The sequence below is a fragment of the Manis pentadactyla genome, chromosome 8, assembly GCF_030020395.1.
Source record: "Manis pentadactyla isolate mManPen7 chromosome 8, mManPen7.hap1, whole genome shotgun sequence".
Taxonomy (NCBI): Eukaryota; Metazoa; Chordata; class Mammalia; order Pholidota; family Manidae; genus Manis; species Manis pentadactyla.
This window is the reverse complement of record NC_080026.1, coordinates 13,520,143-13,542,923: the sequence shown is the minus strand read 5'-3', so window position 1 is coordinate 13,542,923 and position 22,781 is coordinate 13,520,143. Positions and strand designations below refer to the sequence as shown.

The 22,781-nt window shown below is 34.1% G+C and overlaps 1 protein-coding gene across 26 annotated transcripts in view; it reads right to left on the bottom strand.

Annotated features, from left to right (window-relative positions):
* BAZ2B (bromodomain adjacent to zinc finger domain 2B) overlaps positions 1-22,781 on the bottom strand; it is a 350,617-nt gene that overhangs the window by 93,845 nt on the left and 233,991 nt on the right. For 22 of the 26 annotated variants that reach the window (XM_057505529.1, XM_057505503.1, XM_057505506.1 and 19 more), the window contains 2 exons: positions 19,153-19,299; positions 2,012-2,200 (listed from right to left, as the gene is read on the bottom strand). In XM_057505529.1, the coding sequence (XP_057361512.1) occupies positions 2,012-2,200; positions 19,153-19,297 (334 nt within the window). In that variant the 5' untranslated portion in view covers positions 19,298-19,299. The remainder of the gene's footprint in view (positions 1-2,011; positions 2,201-19,152; positions 19,300-22,781) is intronic. The other 4 variants (XM_057505522.1, XM_057505520.1, XM_057505521.1 and 1 more) reach the window with 1 other exon arrangement.

The window sequence follows — 22,781 nt, the reverse complement described above, 5'->3', positions numbered from 1 at the left end:
TTCCTTAAAATTCCTAGCAATTTCTTCCTTGTATGTCTTTATTTATTTAATAGATGATTTCAAAAATTTGGCATTTTGGTTACCCTTTTGAATAAAGCCAATTACAGAGAATTTAAAGTTGTTATACCAAATCTACAGCTTAAAAAAATGAGTCCTCTAAAACTAAAACTAAGTAGTCTCTGTTCATTTTTCAAAAAAGTATGCTTATATAGTTATACTTTAACTACTAAAGACTCTTGTAATTACCTGCATATCCATTTCTTAAAAAATGTAAGCACATTACATATACTACGTTAGTGTAGTATTCCTCAGCACCTGGTCTAGGGCAAAGGATATGGTAGATGCTCCAAGAATTTTGTACAATAAATGAATGAGTGAATCGTTTGTGTAGGCCAGGGAAGTTCTCAAATGTTTTTCTATATAGTGGAAATATCAACATTACTAAAATTCAGGAGAGTAATCTTCACACAGTTACCCATCATTCCAGTGCAGAAGTTATTTGCTTTTAATAATATAGTAATCACACTGTGGTTTAGAAATGCTCAGAAGCAATACTATAATAAACTATGATAAAACAATTTTAGAAATTTAAGATACCAGTAACTATAATACTATTATGTTTTGCTTTTTTCTTAGCAATCTTACATGTCAGCAAATGCCTACTGAATGCTCATCTTGCCTAAGCAACCATGCTAGAAACTGACTGAAATAATTCCTACTAGTGTTTTAAAAGCAAATGTTAAGACTTAATTTAAGACTTTTAACTTTCTAGTAGCATTACCCCTTTCCACCTTCCCTTCTTCCCCAGACAACTAAATTAAAGGAATAATTAAAGTACTTGAAATAATATATATACATATATATTCATATATGTAATTGTAATTACATATATATGTATTTCAATTCAAACAAGATACCTGTTTTCTTTTACAGAAGCACTTGGCAATTTATTACCCATCAAAGTGGGCAAGAGAAACTAATAATGATAGTTACTAACCATGTACTAATTATGTATGCCAAACACTACAATCAGCACTGAACATGGCTTATCTCCTTTAATTTTCACAAGAACCATAAGAGGCAGGCTATTATTATTACCATCATTTTTCAGATGAGAAAACAGGCTAAGAAGTCAGATTATTTGTTCAAGTTCACAAGGTACCAAAACCAGATTTAAATTCAGGCCTCTTTGTTTCTAGAATTCAAGTTCACACAGTACCAAAACCAAATTCAGGCCTCTTTGTTTCTAGAATTATGCTCTAATCTCCAAATTATTTTATATAACACTAAATCATGCATCCCTGACTGAAATTTACTAAAGTAAAATTAATTACTGAAAACACATTAAAGTTTAGACTTTTGCAATAATTTAACAAGAAAAATTTTAGCATGTTTGTCTAAGTTAGGCTTTAATTGGTGTTTACTGAACTAAATCCTCACAATCATAATTGTATAATTTGGGATAAGTCTTGTCTTCCTGCCATGTAAATGGTGTATATCTGTAACTGTTTTCATCAAATATGGAAAATGAAAGAAATTTAAGAGCCAAGCTCATCTTCCTTACAAAGTACAGAGAATTAAGAACTTTAAATTAAAATATAGAGATATTCATTACAAGAACTGGACTACAGTTTTCCTCAGAAGGTAAATAATTTTTTAAAAACTCCAAGCTGAGAAAAATTCATCAGGCCCTACACTTACAGTATGTACACTTTTCTGCATGTTATATTTCAGTGAAAAGTATGAGAAAAACTTGGCCTATTCAGCTCTGAGACAGACACCTATTTCTTTAGCTGAACACTTGAGTATCTCATTAACTGCACTGCCATCAGTACATATAATGTAGGGGTTTTTTGCATATGATAAACAGGATTGAGCCAATTCTTGCACAAGAGTTTTAATATACTAGGCATTAGACTATACTTTTTGTTCAATTTAATAAACAAATTACTGCTTGAACATTTTCAAGCCTCCCTCCTTTCCTCGAGCACTGTTTGTAACAGATGTTTACCTGGAAAAGATGCTAGTTGGGGATGTGCGGCTAAGGCTGTGGGTGTACCAAGTGTCCCCAAACCACCAAATTCTGAATGCCCTGAGCTGGCTGAATGTAGACCAAAGACTGGGTGGCTGACCATTGGGAAGGCACTCGACACTGTGGACAGGTTAAACGGCTGATCCCCAGCTGCTCTGAATAAATGTCCTGGGAGGGAAAAAAACACACTTAAAGTTGTACTTTACAAACAGATGAGATTTATCTGATTTCGGCGTTCACAGTTAAAATTTATAATAATTTCTTATCTATTGAATTTTTATTTTACATTTTTCTTTTGCATTTCCACTCTTTAAACCCTACAGAATAAGATGTTTCTAAAAGCATGCTCTAAAAATAATTTAAATGAATGGCATGACTTCATTTACTTTGAATATGAGCTTGAAAAATGATGTTTTAAGTAAATAATTTCACGAATTATAGTAGGTTGGCCTGTATAAGTGAGGCAATCTTTCTATTAATACATGTACATTAATATATTTTTTACTTAAAGAAAGAAAATAAAAATGTCTTATTAATATAAGGCTGAAAACCAATGAAATAACTCCAGACAGAATCTGTCACCAAGTCATTACACAATTTATCATCTACTCTAGGCAAAGAGTTCCCAATTCCCTGCGCCAGAACTGAAGCTATGTTCTCTATTCAACCTTACCAGAGTTCATACCAAAAAGGGATTATATTCTAGCCTAATAAAGCAATGCAAAAGAAAACATAAAGATTTAATGAATAAACATTTGTAAGATATTACTAAAAGCATCCAAGGGTGGTTATCAATATAAAAATCATGTTTTAACTTTTGATAGATCATATTTCATTCATATGTATGACTTTTCAGTCTCCACTTTTACTCTAAAAAGAATCTAGTACTAAGTACTATAGCCCCTGGTTGGAATGTTACACAATCAAAACACTATTTATTTTCCATACTTTGCAGGGATTTCGCAGACAATTTGTTCCTGACTGTCACAGTATGAAAACAGCATTATCAAACCCCACATTCCAGGCTATCTCAAGAATTTACCGTGTCAAAGGTATTGTGCTCTGTGTTAAAATAAGAAGGCTTCCTTCAATACAGAAATAAACTCATAGACACCAAAAAGGGATTAGTTGTCACCAAGGAAGGAGGGGTTGGGGGAGGGGGAAGTGGATAAAGGGGCACAATAATTTGCAATCACAATATAAGTTGGTCACAGGGATGGTAGTAGAGCATGAAGAACACAATTAATGATTCTGTAACATCTTACTGCATTGACAGACAATGACGGCACTGGAGAGGGCGAGGATTTTATAATATGGGTAACTGTTGAACCACTGTGTTATATATTTGAAACCAACATGATTGTATATCAAAAATAAAATTCAATAAAAAAAAAAGAATAAGGCTTCCTTATTATCTCATTTATATCAGATCCGACTATTCCCTGCAATTTCATTAATTTTAACACAATGTTTAAAGTAAATTAAAAGGCTTAAGTTAAAAATAAATACACTTTTGTTGTTACTTAGTTACCAACAAAATCTCTCTTCTCTGCTTTTTTATTCCCTGAAAACCAAGAGGAAGTCATCAAAAAGGTCAGGGTGTATCCACAGCGAGTAATATAAGCCCTATATTCTTTAATGGGATAACACTGTATTTTTTATTGAAGTAATAAGATTTAAATAAACTGCATCAAGTTTATCTTCTATCAGCTTATAAGGTAAAAATTTCTGATGAGGGTCAAAGTCCCACAATAACAAAGCAGTAACTAGATCTCAGAGTGAAGATGTCAAAGCGTCTTTACAAAGACACTGTGATGAAGAAGGACAAGCACAGGATACAAACTTGGGCATCTTTTCTAAGTCAGCCAATCCTCGTTTTTGTTCTCAAACCCTAAAAAGAACATTTGTGAATTTGTACTTTAGTTTCATCAGAGTTCCCAACTACAATCGCCCTGAAGATGAACCAAACAAAACAGGGCAGGCTGCTAGAGAACACGTGACTGAGCATCGCTGTTTTAAAAACTAGTAATAGGTAGTAATACGTCACCAGGAAGACGGCACTTTTTTTCATGAGGAGGTGGCAAAGTCTCAAAACCTTGCTAGTTTCTCTAAAATACAACCTTGTAACGTTAAGCACCAATATTTTTCACATGTGATCGCATATAAAATCCCTGGTTTTCACCAATCAATTCAACTTCCTTAATCAAATGTTTTATTCATAAACGTACTATGATCTGATACGTTTCTTTCTACATCTGTTTTCTTGATAATCAAGTTGAAGCAAACATTCCGGTTTGGAGATTTTAGAATCACTTGTCATTTATATTTTCAAAAGAGTAATTCTTAAATTATTTGTCCATTATATATATGGAGCAGTGATTTACTACAGAAAAATTTGTGGGGTAAATTCAAAATTTCACAAAATGTAAAAATTCAGAACAGGGTGAAATTACAAAGGGTCAGAATCTTGCACAAATACTTGTACAACAGCTAATGAATTAACAGTAAGCAGAATTCTTAGATGCACAATTAAAACATAAATTTTATTATTCTGAAGAAGTAAGTGAGCTAAACCTTGGGAGCTCATGAGCAGAGAACATGAGAAATACCTCAATGAGGAGGTCACTTTTGCAGAGAACCAATTACACACAATTTGATAAAAAAAAGAAAAGAAAGAGTTCTTTGTTTTCCTAAGAAGACTTAAGAAGGAACTGAGGAAAACCTTAAAACAAAATCTGAGTTTTACTCACCATAGATTCAAATAGAAAAATAAAATAATCCTGTACACAGAGTAATGTAAATGCGTGGCAACCTTACAAAGAGGCTACCTTACTCTATTTTCTTATTCTTTCTTATAAAATTCTTGGTGAAGATAATTAAAGCATATCTTGGTGAAGATAAATAAATGCACCCAAGTGACAATGGAATCTAGAGGCCCTATTCCTTGTTGGCCTATTCACTTTTGTATTTAGTAAAGAAGACTAGGACCACATTAAAATGATTATAATGATACCATGCATTATCAAAAATACAGAGACTTTCTCTGCTATTTAAAAAGTTATACTACAAAAAAACAATTTTTAAATACATTTCATAATATTACTAAGTTTGCCTTTATAGCAAGAATCTAGAAGTCAGTGATATAAAAAAATAAAAGTTTTTCTCATTGAAGGCTTAGTAACAATACTTTTAGTATCATTTTTCTAAAATCTTTTAAAAAAACGACTCAAGCTAAAAAAAATTTAAATACTCAATTTCAAAAAATCTCAAATACCTAAAACAGCGTCCCATACCTGGCAGATACACAATATATCTGTCGAATGAAATCAATTCACTACTGACTAAGAGCAGAAGAGGCACAGCCATGGGACTGATTCTAAAGGACCTCAATTATGACAGGAAGTTCTCGAGTCTTCATTTAGGTTGGCAAGTAAGCTCCTAGTTTCCTTCTGTCTTACTTCACCAATGCTTCATCCTGACATTTTTAAAAATCACATGTGGCCCTTTATTCCTCCTTGATTACATTTAGGTGACATGTTGGATTTGATCACACAAAATTCTACCACCTCCACGATCTTAAACTCTTAAATTACTCCTTAATCATAATTTCCACATTTCTATTTCCTTAATTCTCAGCATGACCTCTGCCTCCTCTCAGTCTTCTACCACTTCCTTGACTCTGTTTATCTCCTTCCCTCTCAATCCCATCACCATCCCTTCTGTGTTAACCTTGAAAGGAAAATCTTGCACTTGTATGCTTACTGCTCCCCACTTCTCAGAATCTTTAATATTTATGTCAACCCCAAGCCTCTCTTCCGTTTGTTAAATTTTCCTAATCACAAGATATCGCTCTCTTCTCTACTCTTCTCATTCTTCACCTCTCTAAACAATATAATCTGGCATTGCCTCTTCCTTATTAAAACCCACGTTCATCCTTAAGCTCGAGGTCATGGGTCTTGATCATCTTCTCAACTATATCTTTCAATAATACTGTTCTCTGCTTTATCGGATTTTATTTTCTAAATCCAAGAATTCCTAAAAGTTTGTCCAGCTATCTCTTCTTTTCATGCTTTCTTCCTCAGTGTGTGTCACTTCTATGCAAATGAATTCTAAACTAGAATTTTAGCTCCTCCAGAGCAAAAACTGAATGTCATTTACCTCAGTATCCCCCATACATGGCATAATCTGAAACACAATAGGTACTTAACTGTTGGATTTTTTTGTCACATCAGTTCTTATGCTTCTGATGCCCCCTCTCCCACCTACATAACATGCTTTTTGCTTTCTTTTGCCTTTTTTGATCCTATCTTATCCTTTCCTAACTATCTAAAAATTACACTGCCCAACATGATTCCTGACCTCCCAGACAGGTTAAGTTTGGGGCCTCCTTCGAACATTCATGAATATTCACAATCTGTCTTTTATCATACCAGTACTAGGATACTAGGTAATGAAGGAAAGAGCCATTTCTTAATCTTTCTTGCTCTGTACAAAACAGGGCATAAAGCAAACTGTTACCAGTTGCATTAACAGCACTTCTGATACCTGCTAACTCTAAAATAGTAGTTTCCAATTTTTTCTCTCTCTTTTTTCAAAAGCTACAATAACCAGGAGTCATCCTTTAAATGACTAAAAACATATCTCACTTTTTCCTCTGCTCCAATTATAAAAAGCATTCACAATGTTAATGAAAGCTCTTTGGGTAATTAGAAGCTGAAATCGATGTTACACAGCAAAGGGTGGTGTTTAGATTATTACATTGTTGGTTCTGCTGTCAGGAAAGTACCTTTAGCTGCCTCCAACTGTCTTGGAATTACAAGCTACTGCTCACAAGGTGATTTTTAATCATAGGCCAATAATAGCTCTGTGAATGCTATAAGTACGTATAAAATAAGCATATTCTGTATTAATAAAAAAGGCAGCAAGGAACAAAATACATGAAACAAAATGCAACACAAGTCAAACAGGTTCTCTTAACCTTGTGACTACAAAATAGAATTATCTGGACATTAGAATGCTCTGCTTTTGGAGAAGTAACTCTTTCTGTGTTAATATACCTAATATCAGAAGATTGGCCCACACAAAAACCATGATTAAAACTTAAACTCTGCTCAGTAAAAATATTTGTAAATTGATAAATTACATCATAAAATGAAACTACTATCAGAAGACCACACCATTTCTTTTAACAGATACTAACATCCAAGCATAGTTTCAATATTATGAATGCAATTTTTAGGTTTCTATTTTAATTGAGAGGTAACAATGTACACATTTTGCATGATAAAAATTAATATACATCTATAATGCCTAAGTTCTGGACTTCCATTATAATAAACTGAGTATCTTTCAGTAGAGCTTTTAAAATTTTACTAGCCAATGTGTAAGTGATCAGAAGCAGTTACCCAGAATGCCAGTGTCTTGGTAGTAAGGCACAGTAACTTCCAAGTGTCTTTATTATTAATGAACTTCATTCCACAACACAATACGGGTTCTTTTCCCCCAAAGGCACAAAATAGTATAAATACCATACTAATACCTTGAAACTAAACAGTGAAAAAAAACCTCATACCAATCAGGAAAAGTCCAGATAACAATTTACATCAAAATAATTACAAGGAGGAAGTATGCTAAAGCATCTAATCTTGTAAAAAATCTAGGCCAGTGTTCACTGTGGTAGAATTTCCCTTCTGCTGCCTTTTGTGTACTAGAAACGTCCTTAAGTCTTTCATTGCCACACAAACTTGTGACATGTCTTCAAATTCTTGTCTCTAGTGCTTTAAAATTGTGCAATTTTACAGAGGTACAAATTCAGCTTTCAGTATACAACCTGCAAATGACGGCTGATCATCAAAAATGGTATTTCTTCGAAAAAAGATCTTACATGAGTACTTTAACATGAATAATTGACAAAACTAACCAAAATGAACATCAAAATTACTATAAATTAAAGAAATGAACAAATTACCAGCTCACATGTTAAAATTCTTAAATATACTAATGTTTAAATATTCTGGAACTGAAAATGTACAAATTCTATAAGCTTGAACTCTGATTAAAGAACTGAAAAGAACTATAGTTAATGGTGACAAAAAATTTTCCCCCAAATAGTCTTCATTTCATTCCTGCATTTCCATAACTTTCTCAGTCAGTTAACCTTCATATTTTAACATTTAGAAAGATGCATGGTATGGCAATAAAGCCTGTTTTTTTATTTTTAAGTATTTACTGAGATTATTTTAGACTCCCGCAAGTTGCAAAAACAGTACAGTCCCAACCTCCCCTTATGTTAATATCTTGCATGACAAAAACAAATTTCCAGAACCAGGAAATTATCTTTAGTCAACTAAAATAAAGAATATATTCAGAGCTCATCAGTTTTTCCACTAATGCCATTTTCCCGTTGCAAGACTGATTCCAGGATCCCACATTACATTTGGTTGCTCTGTCTTCTTAATTTTTTCCAGTTTATGATACTTCTTCAGTCTTGTCTTCCACGACCTAGACACATTGAAAAGTATTTTGGAGGAAGTCTCTCAATGTGGCTTTGTCTGATGTTTCCCCATGCTTAAAAGAGGCTATGCAGCACCTTACTATGCTCAGGGGCAGTGATTGCAATGGGGTGGAGGGGGGACTTGATAATAGGGGTGAATGGTGAAACAACAATGTTGCTCATGTGAACTCGTCGTAAGATTGTATACCAATGACACCTTCGTGAAAAAAAAAAGAGGCTACATGTTGTTGAGAAGATACCCAATGTGCTTTCTCAGTGCAACCATCTGGGGTCTGTGATGTTGCTTTGTGGTACTGGTGATATTTGATCACTTGGTTAAGTTGGTATCTGTCAGTATACTATTTACCTTTCAAACAGTATTTTATTAGAAAACAAGTCATTAAAGGCTTAGGAAACCCTGGAAACAAAAGCTGCCACTTTGTAACATTGAACATGGTGAACCGCTTTTGATTCAGTTCAGCAAATGAAGTTTATCAACCCTAAGGCAAATGACTGTTCCTAAAGACAGGAGAAGTTCCTCTCTTGAAATAAGCATTTTTGTTAGATATAATGAAAGGATTTAGAGTTTATAGAGTAAACTGCTAAAAACATACAGCACTTTACCTATACTTTTATACTCAAATATAGCTATACTTTATTTTAATACTGAATAGTAAACAACTGTAAAAACTAACTCTAAAAGCTTCTTTTACTTATGGTTCAACAAATAAAAAGTCTAAGTTCTCCCATAATGAACAAAATTATTACAATCAGCTTTGAAAAATATACTGGGTATATTAATTTTCTGAGACTGCTAAAAAAGGTACCATAAACTGGATGGTTTTAAAAAAACAGAAATTTATTGTCTTCCAGTTTGGGAGGTTAAAAGTCTGAAAGCCAGGTGTTGGCAGGGCCACACTCCCTCTGAAGGTGCCAAGGGTTGGTTCCATGCTTCTAGCAACCTCTGGTGTCCTTGGTAGGTCTTCAAATGGGCTTATCTCTGTGTCCAAATTTCCCCTTTTTATAAGAATACCATGCATACTGGTCTAGATCTCACCCTAATAACCTCATCTTGTCTCTGTAAGGACCCTAGCCCCAAACAGGTCACACTCTGAGGTACTGGGTGGTTAGGACTCCAATGTATCTTTTTGGGGGAGAAGGTATAATTTAATCCATAACACTGGATTTATTTTTAAGAGTACTTAATTGATTTGAGTGCATTATCTTTCTTTAGTAATTTACTGCTAAAATTCTACATTAAAACTGCAAAGTTCCACTTATAAAAATCAGGTTAAAATAATTTTTAAAATATATATGGTAGCTTGTGATCAAATCCCTCATTAAATAAACCCACTAAGGATGAAAAAGCTAAACAGTTGAACATTTGAGGGTCTTTATTTGTGATTTATACATAGCTACAATATAGACAGCTCAATTAAAAAGGGAAATAATGTTATAATATTTCATACTATAATATAAATACTCAAAGAAACTGAAATCAAACTTTGGCTTTATCCCCAAATCCTCAAGAATAGGCCTATCTCATATTCTTGATAATTCTATACTGACTGTAAACTTAAGCTCTGGTTATCTTTTAAATAAACTCTAATTAAATAATAACTATGGACTTTTAGGGTTTTATTTATTCACTGCCTGTCTGTAATGTCAACTGATCTTGTAAGATTCCTTACCTGACGGCTATTAATGCCCATTCCCAACCAAAATCTGCATAGTCATTTGGTTTGACAAGAGGAAAGCCTAGCAAAAGCATAGAAAAGTATGAATTAACTTATCGTCTAATTTTCAAGTTTTAGTCCCACAAGTTCATCTTTCCTTCCCTTGCTTTCTTCAATAATTTTTTCTTGGACATACATTTTATGCCAGGCAGTGACTGGATACATACTGATAAAAAAAAAAAAAATGAAACAGATATGTTTCCTGCACTTTAAATGTAGAAGAGACAAACAAGTAAAACAACATGAGATGTGTAATTATAAATTGTGAAGAGTACTATGGAGGACATTATTAGGTGCAAAAACAGATAGCAATGGAACAATTACCTAGACATTCTCTAATTAATGTCTCAGGGCATTTAACCTGAGACAAAGCATGACAAAGAATCAGCCTTATGAAGATCTTCCACACAGAGAGAGCTCGTGTGAGATCCTGAGTTGGGAAAGAATGTTTTGCATCTGAAGATAAGAATAGTCAGGGAGGCTAAAAGATAATGGGCCAGAGTGAGAACAGTATCAGATAAATTTGGAATAGGCAGAGATTAGATCAGGAGGGTGCATCAGAAGGGCTGAAAAGACAAATACCCAGAATGGCTAAGTGTAAAGGTGGATGTATTGATCCATGTTTACGTTTATACAGTGTTGCAGTCTACTGAGTGTGCAATAGCATTATGTCTAAAAAAACAGTGTACAGACCTTAATTTAAAAACACTTTACGGCTAAAACATTCTACTCCCTAAGCTTTCAGTGAGGCATAATCTTTCTGTTAGTAGCAGGTCTTGCTTGATGTTGACGGCTGCTGACTGAGCAGGGTTGTGGCTGCTGAAAGCTGGGGTGCCTGCAGTAATTTCTTAAAATAAGACAACAAAGTCTGCCCAATTGATAGATTCTTCTTTTCACGAATTATTTCTCTGTAGCTGTTTGTCATTCTGCTTAATAGCATTTGTCCAAAGAACTTTTCTTTAAAATTGGAACCAATCTTCACAAATCCTGCTGCTTATCAACTAAGTTTGTATAATATTCTAAATCCTTTGTTGTCATTTCAACAATCCTCCACTGAAGCCTTGAAGCCTTCAAAGTCATTCATGAGGATTGCAATCAATTTCTTCCCAATTCCTGATAATGCTGATATTCTGACCTCTTCCCAGGATTCACAGATGTTCTTAGTGGCATCTAAAATGGTGAATCCTTTCCAGAAGGTTTTCAAACTGACTGCCCAGATTCACCAGAGGAATCACCATCTATGGCAGCTATAGCCTTATAAAAGGTATTTATTTCTTCAAAAGTAAGACTTGAAAGTCAAAACGACTCCTCAACCCACGGGCTGCAGAATGTGGTATTAGCCGGCATGAAAACTACACTGACTTCCTTGTCCGTCTCCTTCAGAGCTCTGGGTGACCAGGTGCATCGTCAATGAGCGGTAATATTTTGAAAGGAATCCTTTTTTTGAACAGTAGGTCTCAACAGTGGCCTTAAACTATTCAGAAAACCATGTTATAACAGATGTGCTGTCATCCAGGCACTGTGGTTCCATTTTTGGAACACATGCAAAGTAGATTTCAGGTAATTTTTAAGGGCTCTAGGATTTTCAGGATTGTCAATGAGCACTGGCTTCAACTTATAAGTCACACACTGCATTAGCCCCTAACGAGAGTCAGCCTGTCCTTTCAAGCTTTGAAGCCAGACTTTGACTTCCCCTCTCTAGCTATGAAAATCCTAGATGGCATCATGTTCCAATATAAGGCTGTTTTGTCTACACCAAAGATCTGTTTTTGCATAGCCACCTTCATTACAGTTGACTCTTGAACAACATGGGTCTGAATTGTGTGGGTTCACTTGAAAAATATGTGGATTTTTTCAATAAAAATACTGGAAAATTTTTTGGAGATTTGTGACAGTTCAAAAAAACATTTTATTTTTTCTAGCTTACTTTATTGTAAGAATACATACATAATACTATAACATACAAAATATGTGTTTACCAGCTGTTTACATAATCAGTAAGGCTTCCAATCAGCAGTTGCTATTAGTATTTAAGTTTTGGGGGAGTTAAAAGTTATACACAGGTTTTCAGCTGTGCAGGGGGTTGGTGCTCAAACTCCTCCATTGTTCAAGGGTCAACTGTTATTATCTTATCTGGAGAAACTGTGTTAGCTGCTTCAACTTGCACTCTGATGCACTGGAGATAGCTTCTTTCCTTAAATCTCATGAACAAACCTCTGCTATCTTCAAACTTTTCTCTGTAGCTTCTTCATCTCTCTCAGCCTTTACAGAATTTAAGAGAGTTAAGGCCTTGCTCTGAATTAGGCATTGGTTTAAGGGAATATTGTGGCTATTTTGCTCTTCTATACAGACCATTAAAACCTTCTCCATATCAGCAATAGGCTGTTTCACTTTGTATCACTTGTGTGTTCACTGCAACAGCACTTTTAATTTCCTTTAAGAACTTTTCCCTTTCATTCACTACTTGGCTAACTGTATGACACAAGAGGCCTCACCTAACCTTACCTCAATTTTTGATACGTCTTCTTTACTAAGCGTTATCATTTTTAGCTCTTGATTCAAAGTGAGAGACATCCAAGTCTTCCTTTTACTTGAAAATGTAGAGGCCACTGTAGGATTATTAATTAGCCCAATTTCAATATTGCTGTGTCTGAGGAGACGGAGAGAGATGGGAGAAAGACCAAACGGTGGAGCAGTCAGAACACACACAGCATTTACCGATGAAGTTTGCCATCTTACATGGACACAGTTTGTGGTGCCCCAATGACAATAGTAACATCAAAGATTGTTGATCACAGAAACAAATATATTAACGAAAAGGTTTGAAATATTACAACAATCACCAAAATGTGACACACAGACATGAAGTGAGCAAATGTTGGAGAAATGGCACTGCTACGCTTCTCAAGGCAGGGTTGCCACAAATATTCAATTTGTAAAAAAATACAGTATCTGCAATGTGCAATAAAGCAAAGTACTATAAAGCAAGGTATGCCTATAATTTAGATTCTGCCAATCAGATGTATTTGGAAAGAATTAAAAGTTGAGTTAAGTTAGCAAATTGGCTACACATGAGCTTATTCTTTTTTACAGGTGCAAATCTAGCAGGCAGCACAGAACCCTGGAGCCAGTTAAGTTAGTGGTTCCTGTTCACTGGATTGTAGCTGAGGTGGTATGATCCATGGAGCCATCAGTTGGAACAGTGGTGTCCTGACTGAACCAGAGGTAGTTTCCTTAAGCAAGCCAATTCAGCAGTAATGCTCTGAAATCATTCAGCGAGGCCAAATGTCTCCTCAATAATTTTCTAAGTACCTAATTTCCTGTATTAAATCTCTATCTGCTTAAACTAACTTTAGTGGTTTATGTTGTCTCTAGCTGAACTGATATATCAACAACCTAACTGGTGACAGTTTCAAACCAAAAAGCCAATTCACTCTATCACAACTATCCTTATATCTGATTAACAATGCACTTCCCAAAGTAGTGCTAAATAAGACGTAAGTGAAATTTTAACATATGTATAGCCTTGCAGGTAAAGGAAGGATTTCTTAAACTAGAGAAAAAGCATAACCATAAATTAAAATATTGATAAACCTAATGACATTAAAATTGGAAGTCCTAGTCAGCAAAAGACAATGTACAATAAAAAAATACACACAGTAGACTGGGGAAAGATATCTCATATCTCCCACAAATCTAACTGAAGAGAGGACCAGCATCCAACATATAAAAAGAACTCACAAATCTATAGGAAAAACACATACAACCCAATGAAAATATGCACTAGTGCTCTAAACAATCCCTTCAAAAAAAAAAAAAAAGGAAATCCAAAAGGCTGAGAACTTATAAAAAGGCACCTCAATGAAACACTACTTCATATTCATCATTGACAAAAATGGAAAGTCTGACAATGAAAAGTGTTAACATGGATGATAAGCATCAGGAATTCTAATACCCAACTGGTGAGAAAATAAACTAGCACTACTAGTAAAGTTGAAGACATCTTCCGAAATGTATGCTTATATGCATTGGCATCCATGTACACAATGGTCCTAACATTGCTTATAATTGGGAAAAGTTGGAAATAACTCAAGTATCCACCAACAGTTGTGCGGATATAGAGTGTGGATGTGTAAGCCATTCAAATGCAACATGCAAAAAGAAAGTTGGGCCTTTTACCTTTAAAATTGATTTCTTGTACACATTTCTCATTACATTACTCTTCATCCATTTATCTCAATCATGTCAGTTTCTCTCTAAATATCACCTTGCCCTAAATCAGTCATTATATCCTATAAGAATCTACTCCCCAAATATCTCTGAAACCTTGTTTATTTCTCCAATAACTCCTTGATTTGTGCCTTCAGTATTTCTCACCTCCTAAAGATCTTCTTTACCTCGAGTCTCATCCCCATTGCAAACCAATGCTCTACATGCTGCTAGAGTTATCATCTCAAAGCAGTGTGATCAAATAAACTTACCTACTTGGATCAAATATGAATAAAAATAATGGTTACAATTTACTAGGCACTTGCTATATGGCGGGCATTATCTCACTTATCTTTATGTGGCAAAATGACTGTTGTTACATCTGTTTTATAGATGAGGCAAGTGAAGCTCAGGAAGGGGTAAGCAATTTACTCAAATTCACACAGCTAATAATAAGTGGACAAGCCAAGATTCAATTTCAGGGCCTTTCAATGGCAAAGTCTTTGCTTTTAATCAATACACTATTCTGCCTAAACTACTAAGGCATGGCGTGAAGTTCTAAATGATCTGACCGTAGCCTACTACACAGCTTAATGTCCTGTCCCTCTGTTCCACTTATCCATAACAAGACATTGCCTATCTATTCTCTCCTTCCTTACTACTAACCTCTATTTTCTTCAGGATGGCAATATGCTCAGCTAAAAACTATTTTGCCTGGACTCCTTGAAGCTGAGATTACCATTCACACAATTCTGATGAAAGAAGTGTAAGTGGAAATCTGTATGGGGTTTCTGGGAAAGTTCTTTAAAAGGGGTCAAAATAAGCCGGCAAGCAACTTTTGCACCCCCTCCCCCATCACCTTCCTTCCTGGAAAACAGTGCTGTAGGGGGATCAGCCTTCTCACAGACAAGAGGTAAACACGTGAGCATGGAAATCCCATAGTTTAGAAGACAGAATATAAAACAAGGAGCCCAGGTCTGTGCCCAGAACGTTACCCACTCCAGGACTGCTTATCTATGAGCTGGTGTATTTATTTGCCATGTTTTCTTATTCACAGTTAATCAGTCATAACTGATATATACCCTGAATTGAGGCCTTACTGATCTACTTGCAATTTCCTCAAAACACCATGAGTTGGGATACTTCTGTAAAGGTTGGTGGCCTGCAATTAACATACATATGTAAACTAGTCTCTTTATTTTTTAAAAGAAAAGCAGGCATATTCCAGCTTTAACCACAGAAGTTTTAAACACTTAACAGTTTAAACAGAGAAGTTATAAACAGAAGTTCTATATATTCAGCATTTTTGTAAGATTTTGTTTGAAGTGTTCTATCTCAGAAGCAGATGGAAAACATTGTCTATGGTACAGCTTAACTACCCCTGAAATTTCTCAAAGTTTCATCTTTGTATCAGGTCAAATGACTACAAACCTCAAATAAATTCATTCTGCAAAGTTTAATTGTGGAACTACTATGCTTAAACGTTATTCTCTCAGCTTTCACTCAGAGTCAATATATATAGTATTCTGAGTGGCTGTGGCACTGGCATATAGGATATTGTGCATCATTCGGCCTTTTATACAAAGATTCTAGTGGCATATTCCCAATACCACCCAGGGCCAGAAAAAAGTTGTGTTTGTTTGTTTTTTCTGAGGAGGTGAGAGGCTTACTAGCAATAGTATATGAGCCATGTAACCCTTCATATTTTCTTCTTATTCTAACAGCTATTTGTTAACTTTTTTGTTCAGTATTGATGGTTTTATTCAGCTAATGTCTTTTTACTTCTCATAGTCTATCTTGAAACTAAAACATTTATTGTCCCAAATTATTTTTTTAGAAGAGGCAAATTATTATTTTTTTAATCACACCTTAAAGGAAAAATAAATATTACCCCTCTTATAAGACCAACAAAACTCCTATGTACAGATAGCCTAGAATCAATCTTTATTGCAGTATTATTTTCTGTCCAAATTACTGCAATAAAATTAAAGGTGTGTTGTGAGAGGCAATCCTCCAAGGCCCCTGCATGCAATTGCTAAAGACGCCAAGAATGCAAGGCCTTGGCCACTCTTTAACCAGGCCATTTCTCAGAATTAAATTTGCTCTGAATAACCTTGAAGGATGAAGTAACATCTCCTTCAGGGCAGAGAGGGTTTGTTTTCATTTCCTATTAGAGCACTGGATTCCCCAGGCTCAGTGTTCCCCAGCTGTGACAAACACCCACTGCACGTATGGATCCAACTGGGCCTTGTGTTGCCCCTTCAGGACTTGGGGGGGCGCACGGTGAGCTAATGTCGACGTGATGCTCATGCTGTTTTGCTATGCCCTAAGTAATAACATCTCTGACTCAGGATACATGATGTCTCCTGCCAGCATCCACAGTACAAGGAGCAGGCTAACTTTTAGGTAGGTATAATTCCAGATCCTGATAAAGTTGATTGAAAAGAATCTGACCATTCAAAGTCTGGAAGCATGTTTAAATTATATCCTTTGTAACTCAGAGGAATTCCTATAGACATACCTTAATGAAGATGACAGAAAAAGGCCAATTAAAATGGCTGTTTAAGACAACAGAATGTCCTCAAACGGCCATTAAAGGACTTTTGAGGTTTTGACATTTTAAAGACGAAAATTCTGTTTTGTTGTCTCTATACATCAAAACGATTGAGGAGATTCCAACTGTTTAAGATAAAGAAGCCAAGCCCATTATGACTCTGATTTTAATTTAAAAGGGAAGAATTATCAGAAAATGAATAGGCCAAAAGTATTGAATCAAAGGAGAGAACACAGGAAAACATGACAGTAAAAGTTACACAGGACAACTGAGCATTCTCTTAAGTAACCTGTACATTGGAAGTTAATACAAGGGTTTACTTTAAACATAAACCATAACACTGTGAAGGTTAAAAAATGAAAAAATCATTTCCTACAAAGTGAAATAACTTGTGCTATAGGTACTAAAAGTATAATGTGTTAGCAAGTGATATACTTCAGAATAAACATAGAAATAAACTGGATTTTCATTCAGTGTAAGCATATCAACATAGCAACTCTACAACATTTTGAGTTGGCAAATAAATGATGAAAAAATAATTCCTTTCTAGACAAGGAAATTTCTCATGTTATTCAGCAAATCACCATACCCCATTCTTTCTGTACCTCCCAACTACTCCTAACAAAATATAGCACCCAACATGTGACTAATCAGAATCGTTCACAATTCAAGTGTCACTAATTCAGAACACTTATAGTGATAAACAGATGGCAGCAAAGTGTCAAGAAAACTCAATGCTCTGTGTTCAAGCATGCTGCTGAAACTGTCAACATAAAAAAAGGACATTTCTCTAAAACACTATATACTTTAAAGACTAATTGAGAAGTAAATACAAAGTAAGACAGCCGACTGGAAGAATATACCTGAAAGAAGATGACAACAAAGGAAAGACGAAGAGTTATAAAAAGCAGGGAAGAATAATTATTTCAACTGTGTGCAATCACTCAGACAAAATAAAGTTGTGTTCAATCATTTAATGTAACTTAAGATCAAATGCCAATCATGGAATCACTATTTCTGAACACAGAAATCATCAAAGGCATTTATTATTTTATATATAGCCATCATTTTATATAAAAGGGAAGTGTATATCAGGTTCTTTAAATAACTTAACCAAGGCTGTACAGAATGCAGGAGAACAAGGATTTTATTTTATTTATGTATCTCTATTTTATTTTATTCACTAAGAAAATTTTAGAAAATTGTTCTGATGAAACAACAACAAAATGGCATCCTTGTCATTCCAGTGATAAGAAAACAAATCATTAATTGAAGAATATGTATTTGACTATTTGAGAGGGTATTTTGTTAGCAAACATTTCCATATTTGTGCATTTCATTTACCCAAAAAATTACAAATTTAACTTTGAAAAAAATTGAAATATCATTTAGTTCCAGTGCTTATAAACATATTAAATAATCTATAAGAAAAACAATTTAAGGTTCAAAATCTTCCTGGTGATAAAGGAATGAATTAATTGAGTTTAGGTGTTTAAAAAAAAAAGTATGTATTCACCAAACCTGTGTTTGGGCACAGAGTGATTTTGGGGGGTAATTAAAAATACCTTCTATGTAACTAATCAAAAGTGAGGGTATTTTCACTTCTGAAATAAAGCTCTTTTTTCTCAGTATAAAATTTGTTCATGTTTAAGAGAAACTTGCTATGCTCTAAACTGAAATATTTTCCTTCAAGTAAATGATTTGTTTGTTATATATCCATGAACTGGGTAGTTGGAGTTTGGTGAAGGTCATTTCAAATATTGGAAGCAAATTTAGGGTAAAGGGTCCATAGCACTGGCACTTTCAATCTTACCACTAAGGACTCCTTTGTTCCTTTGTATGTCTTTATTCCCTTGAAGCCTACTGTTTTAAAAGATTTTGCATGCATTGTTAATTTAAATGGTCCAATTAAGATATTCTAATAAGCTTGAAAAGCATGGCACAACTAGTGCTACCCTAGTGTGCTGATAAAATCCAGAAAAAGCAGAGACTAGATGTTTACCCTAGCCACTGTTCAACAGGTCACCAGAAGTAATGAGAACATTTGATTCAGAGTTCAGTAAATCAGTATAAATGCAAATTAGTAAAAGGGTGGCATTCTAAAACTGAGTTAATAAAGAGCGTTTACCACATGGGTTGATTGTAGAGCTCAGTGAAGCAGCTCCAGTGGAAAGGACCCCTTTTGAAACTGATGAAGCCACAGAAGGTATAGTAGATGAAGTGGGTGTGCTAGAAGACGCTGTTGAGGATGGTAACCGTTCTCCAGACTCCATACCTACCAGAGGGCGAAAAATATGACATTTCACTCAGTATTAAATAGTGGAATTATTCAAAAGAATTAAACATATTTAAAATAAGTCAAACATTTAAGCAAGCTTTTAAAATATGAACTAAGCTTAGAAATACACATTCTTCACAAATATAAAATATAGAATAAAAACAATGTAATTATAAAATAGAAACTTATTGAATAAATTTAATGCTAAGTACACCAAATCCTCTTCTAATAGACTGAGTTTCCTTGTATCAAAAAAATAACCCCAATTAATAGCAGTGTGAATATAGCTTCACACAAATGTCTGTTGACACAACCTTAGGAAAATTAACATAATAACTTATTCTTCCTTAATCACTTCATAACTTACAACAAAATAGCCATACGATCTTAATGAATCAATATTACACTTTGAATGGACTGTAATACTTCTAAACTTAGATAGCAATATGCTTGTAAGTCTTAAGCATTGAATCTGACCTGGTAATTCCCAATACAGATAGCCCCACCCCCTAAAAAAGACAAATACATTTTAGAGTTTTTACCAGAGTCAAATTTGAACTATAGTCTAGTCTCAAAACAGTTTTAGTATGACCCATTTATAATGATTCAGCCTCTTCTTAGCATCTTTATTGATTTGCTCAGTTATTTTGGGTACAATCTTACATTAGTCTTATTATAATAGTTTATATTGATATTAAAAATGTAGAATAGAAATGAAGAGGGTCAAAAGGTGCAAACTTGCAGTAACAAAATTAATTAATCATGGGATGTAATGTACAGCATGGTGACTATTATTACAAATACTGTTTTGTATATTTGAAAGTTGGAAAGAGTAGATTTAAAAGTTCTCACCACAAATAAAAAAAATTTCTATTTATGTGTGGTGAGGAATATTAACTAGACTTATTGTGGTGATCATTTCACAATGCATACAAATATTGAATCATTATGGTATACACCTGAAACTAATATAATGTTATACATCAATTATATCTCAATAAAAAATTCTAAAAATCTAGAATAGGTTTTAGCCATTTAAATGCTCTCTACACACACTGATCCCACAATTAAACAAGAAAATCATGAAGTTCATAGTCGCCTTAATGAGTATACAATTCACAGGAAGAAACAAAGAGAGACACTGCTCACCTATATATGAACTTCTAGTCACCCACAAGTAAACTTTCACCATTTAAAGAATATAACCATAAAAAAGATTTCTGTATGGACTCTACAACCAACTTGCATAATTAATTACTATTTATTTCCTAAGAAAAAGTTTGCTTTCATTCAAAAATATTGACCAATTAAAATAATGGAGGATTAACATTTCAAATGTTGATTCAATCACATGGCATGGAGATGATTTTTCTCATAAGGTAGATACATGTAGTGAAGGTAATCTCAGGTTAACAAACAACATCATTAATAAGCCATTTCAAAGAGTTTTCCAATCATACACAATTCAAAAACTTCTCTTCATATTCTGGCATTGTCGCCAATCACCTCCCCAGATGACAGTACTGCCGTGACGAGTGTGTCCATATTCTTACCAAGCTTGTCATTTTCTTTATCAGCATTCATCACTTGGTACTGATGGCTACATGGAACTAATGCTTAAAGAGCAGGTTTATGGGGCACCAAGCAGTCACTAAAGCACTCTGGGACATGTGGCTGTCTGAAGGCAAGGCCAACCAATGGCAAACATCTTTTTCTACAATCTATTGTCACCAAAAGTCTCCTATCACTAACCAAAAAATGTGGATTATTTACCTAGATAGAGTTTACAGGAAAAAAAGTATTTAAAATAAAATTATAGCTGGTAACAAAATTTCAAAGAATTCTTAAATGTACTATTAAAATATATTATTTTTAAAACAATGGTAGTTTTTCTAAATTAAAGTTATCATTGATATACTATCTTATGTATATCACAAATACAACAGACACAACATACACAACACAGTGCTTCACCAGTTAACCATATTATCAAATCCTCACCCCCTAATGGTTGGTTTTTTTATTTTATTTGCCTTTGTTCTCCACAGCAAAAATAATATTGGTGATATAATATAGATAAGCACTTTAGCCAAGTACCTGGTATATAAGAACTCAATATATAACAGTCATTAGGATAATAAATTATGAACTCTAGGTATATTTCTTTCTGTTGATATAACTTAAATCAAGACTAAAGTAAGTAAAACCCAGAGGCAGCATGCATAGTTTCTACATACTGCTTATTGGAGATTACCTCTCCTGGAAATACTTATTGAAGTTAAAAACATACATATACCTAGATCTAGCTCTGAGAAACTATCTGTAGAAATACAGTATCAGTAGGTTCTTAACTATAACACTGTTTAAAAATAATATTAAAATTTAAACCTGGCAAATCAGAAAGTTTAACTAGAACTAGGAGTATGAGGTTGGGGACCTTTTTAAGTTTCAGGAGGAATACAATTTTCTCTATTATTCTTGGTTCTTTTTGTTCACTTAAGAGGAAAGCAGCTTAACTCATTTAAAAAAATATGTTTATGCAACCATATTCCTTAGACATTCTATTATATACATTATTCATGTATTATTTTATTTCAATTATTTTATCTTAGATACATATTTTTAGCCAGTATGATCTCTTAGGGGACTGAGTAGTCTCCTTATATATAAAGTACTCTTCTCTTAGACTGGCCCTAAGTTTAAAAACAAAATTTTTTCATATTTAATATGTATTTCTTAGTTCTAGTAAGCCAAAATTTGGTCCACTACTCCATGTTCATTCTCTGCATATCCTATTTTTCATGTTAAAAAAAAATTTAACAAATCCACTCAAGCCTCTATTATTCTAAAATAAAGATTGTTTTATGCTTGAATTAAAGAGGATTGCCTTTTTAAAAGCTTCTTTTTAAGCTAAATATTGAATTACTGAATTCAGATTTTATTTATTATTGTTCCCTGCAAAAGCACAAGCACAGCACTGGGAGGAATCCTAGCCATCAACTTGAAAGGTAGAAGGTAAGAAGGCAATGCCTTTGTAATTGTCAATTACCCACAAATCAATCATTGCTGTGCTGTACTGTAAAAACTTCAAAGTAGAAAGCTTAAAACCATGGGCACCAATGGCTAAAAGCAGGAGGTGAAAGTTTAAGGAGAAAGAAGATATTTGCATAGTCTCAAATTTAAGGAGAAAGAAGATATTTGCATAGTCTCAAGATACCTTCTCCAAAATATTTACAAATTAAAAAGGGCAAAAGAATAACTTCACAGTGGAGAGACTCTATCACCTGTAAAAAAGCATATCTATGTATCCCATGATGCTCTAGAAAGACATATCACCTCTATGATATCCTTTCCAATGACACAAAACCTCAGTAGAATTATGACATCATCAGACAAACCCGAACTGAGAGACCAGATACAGAATAACTGATTTCTATTAAAGTGTCCAGGTCCTGAAAGAAAAGGAAAGACTGAGAAAC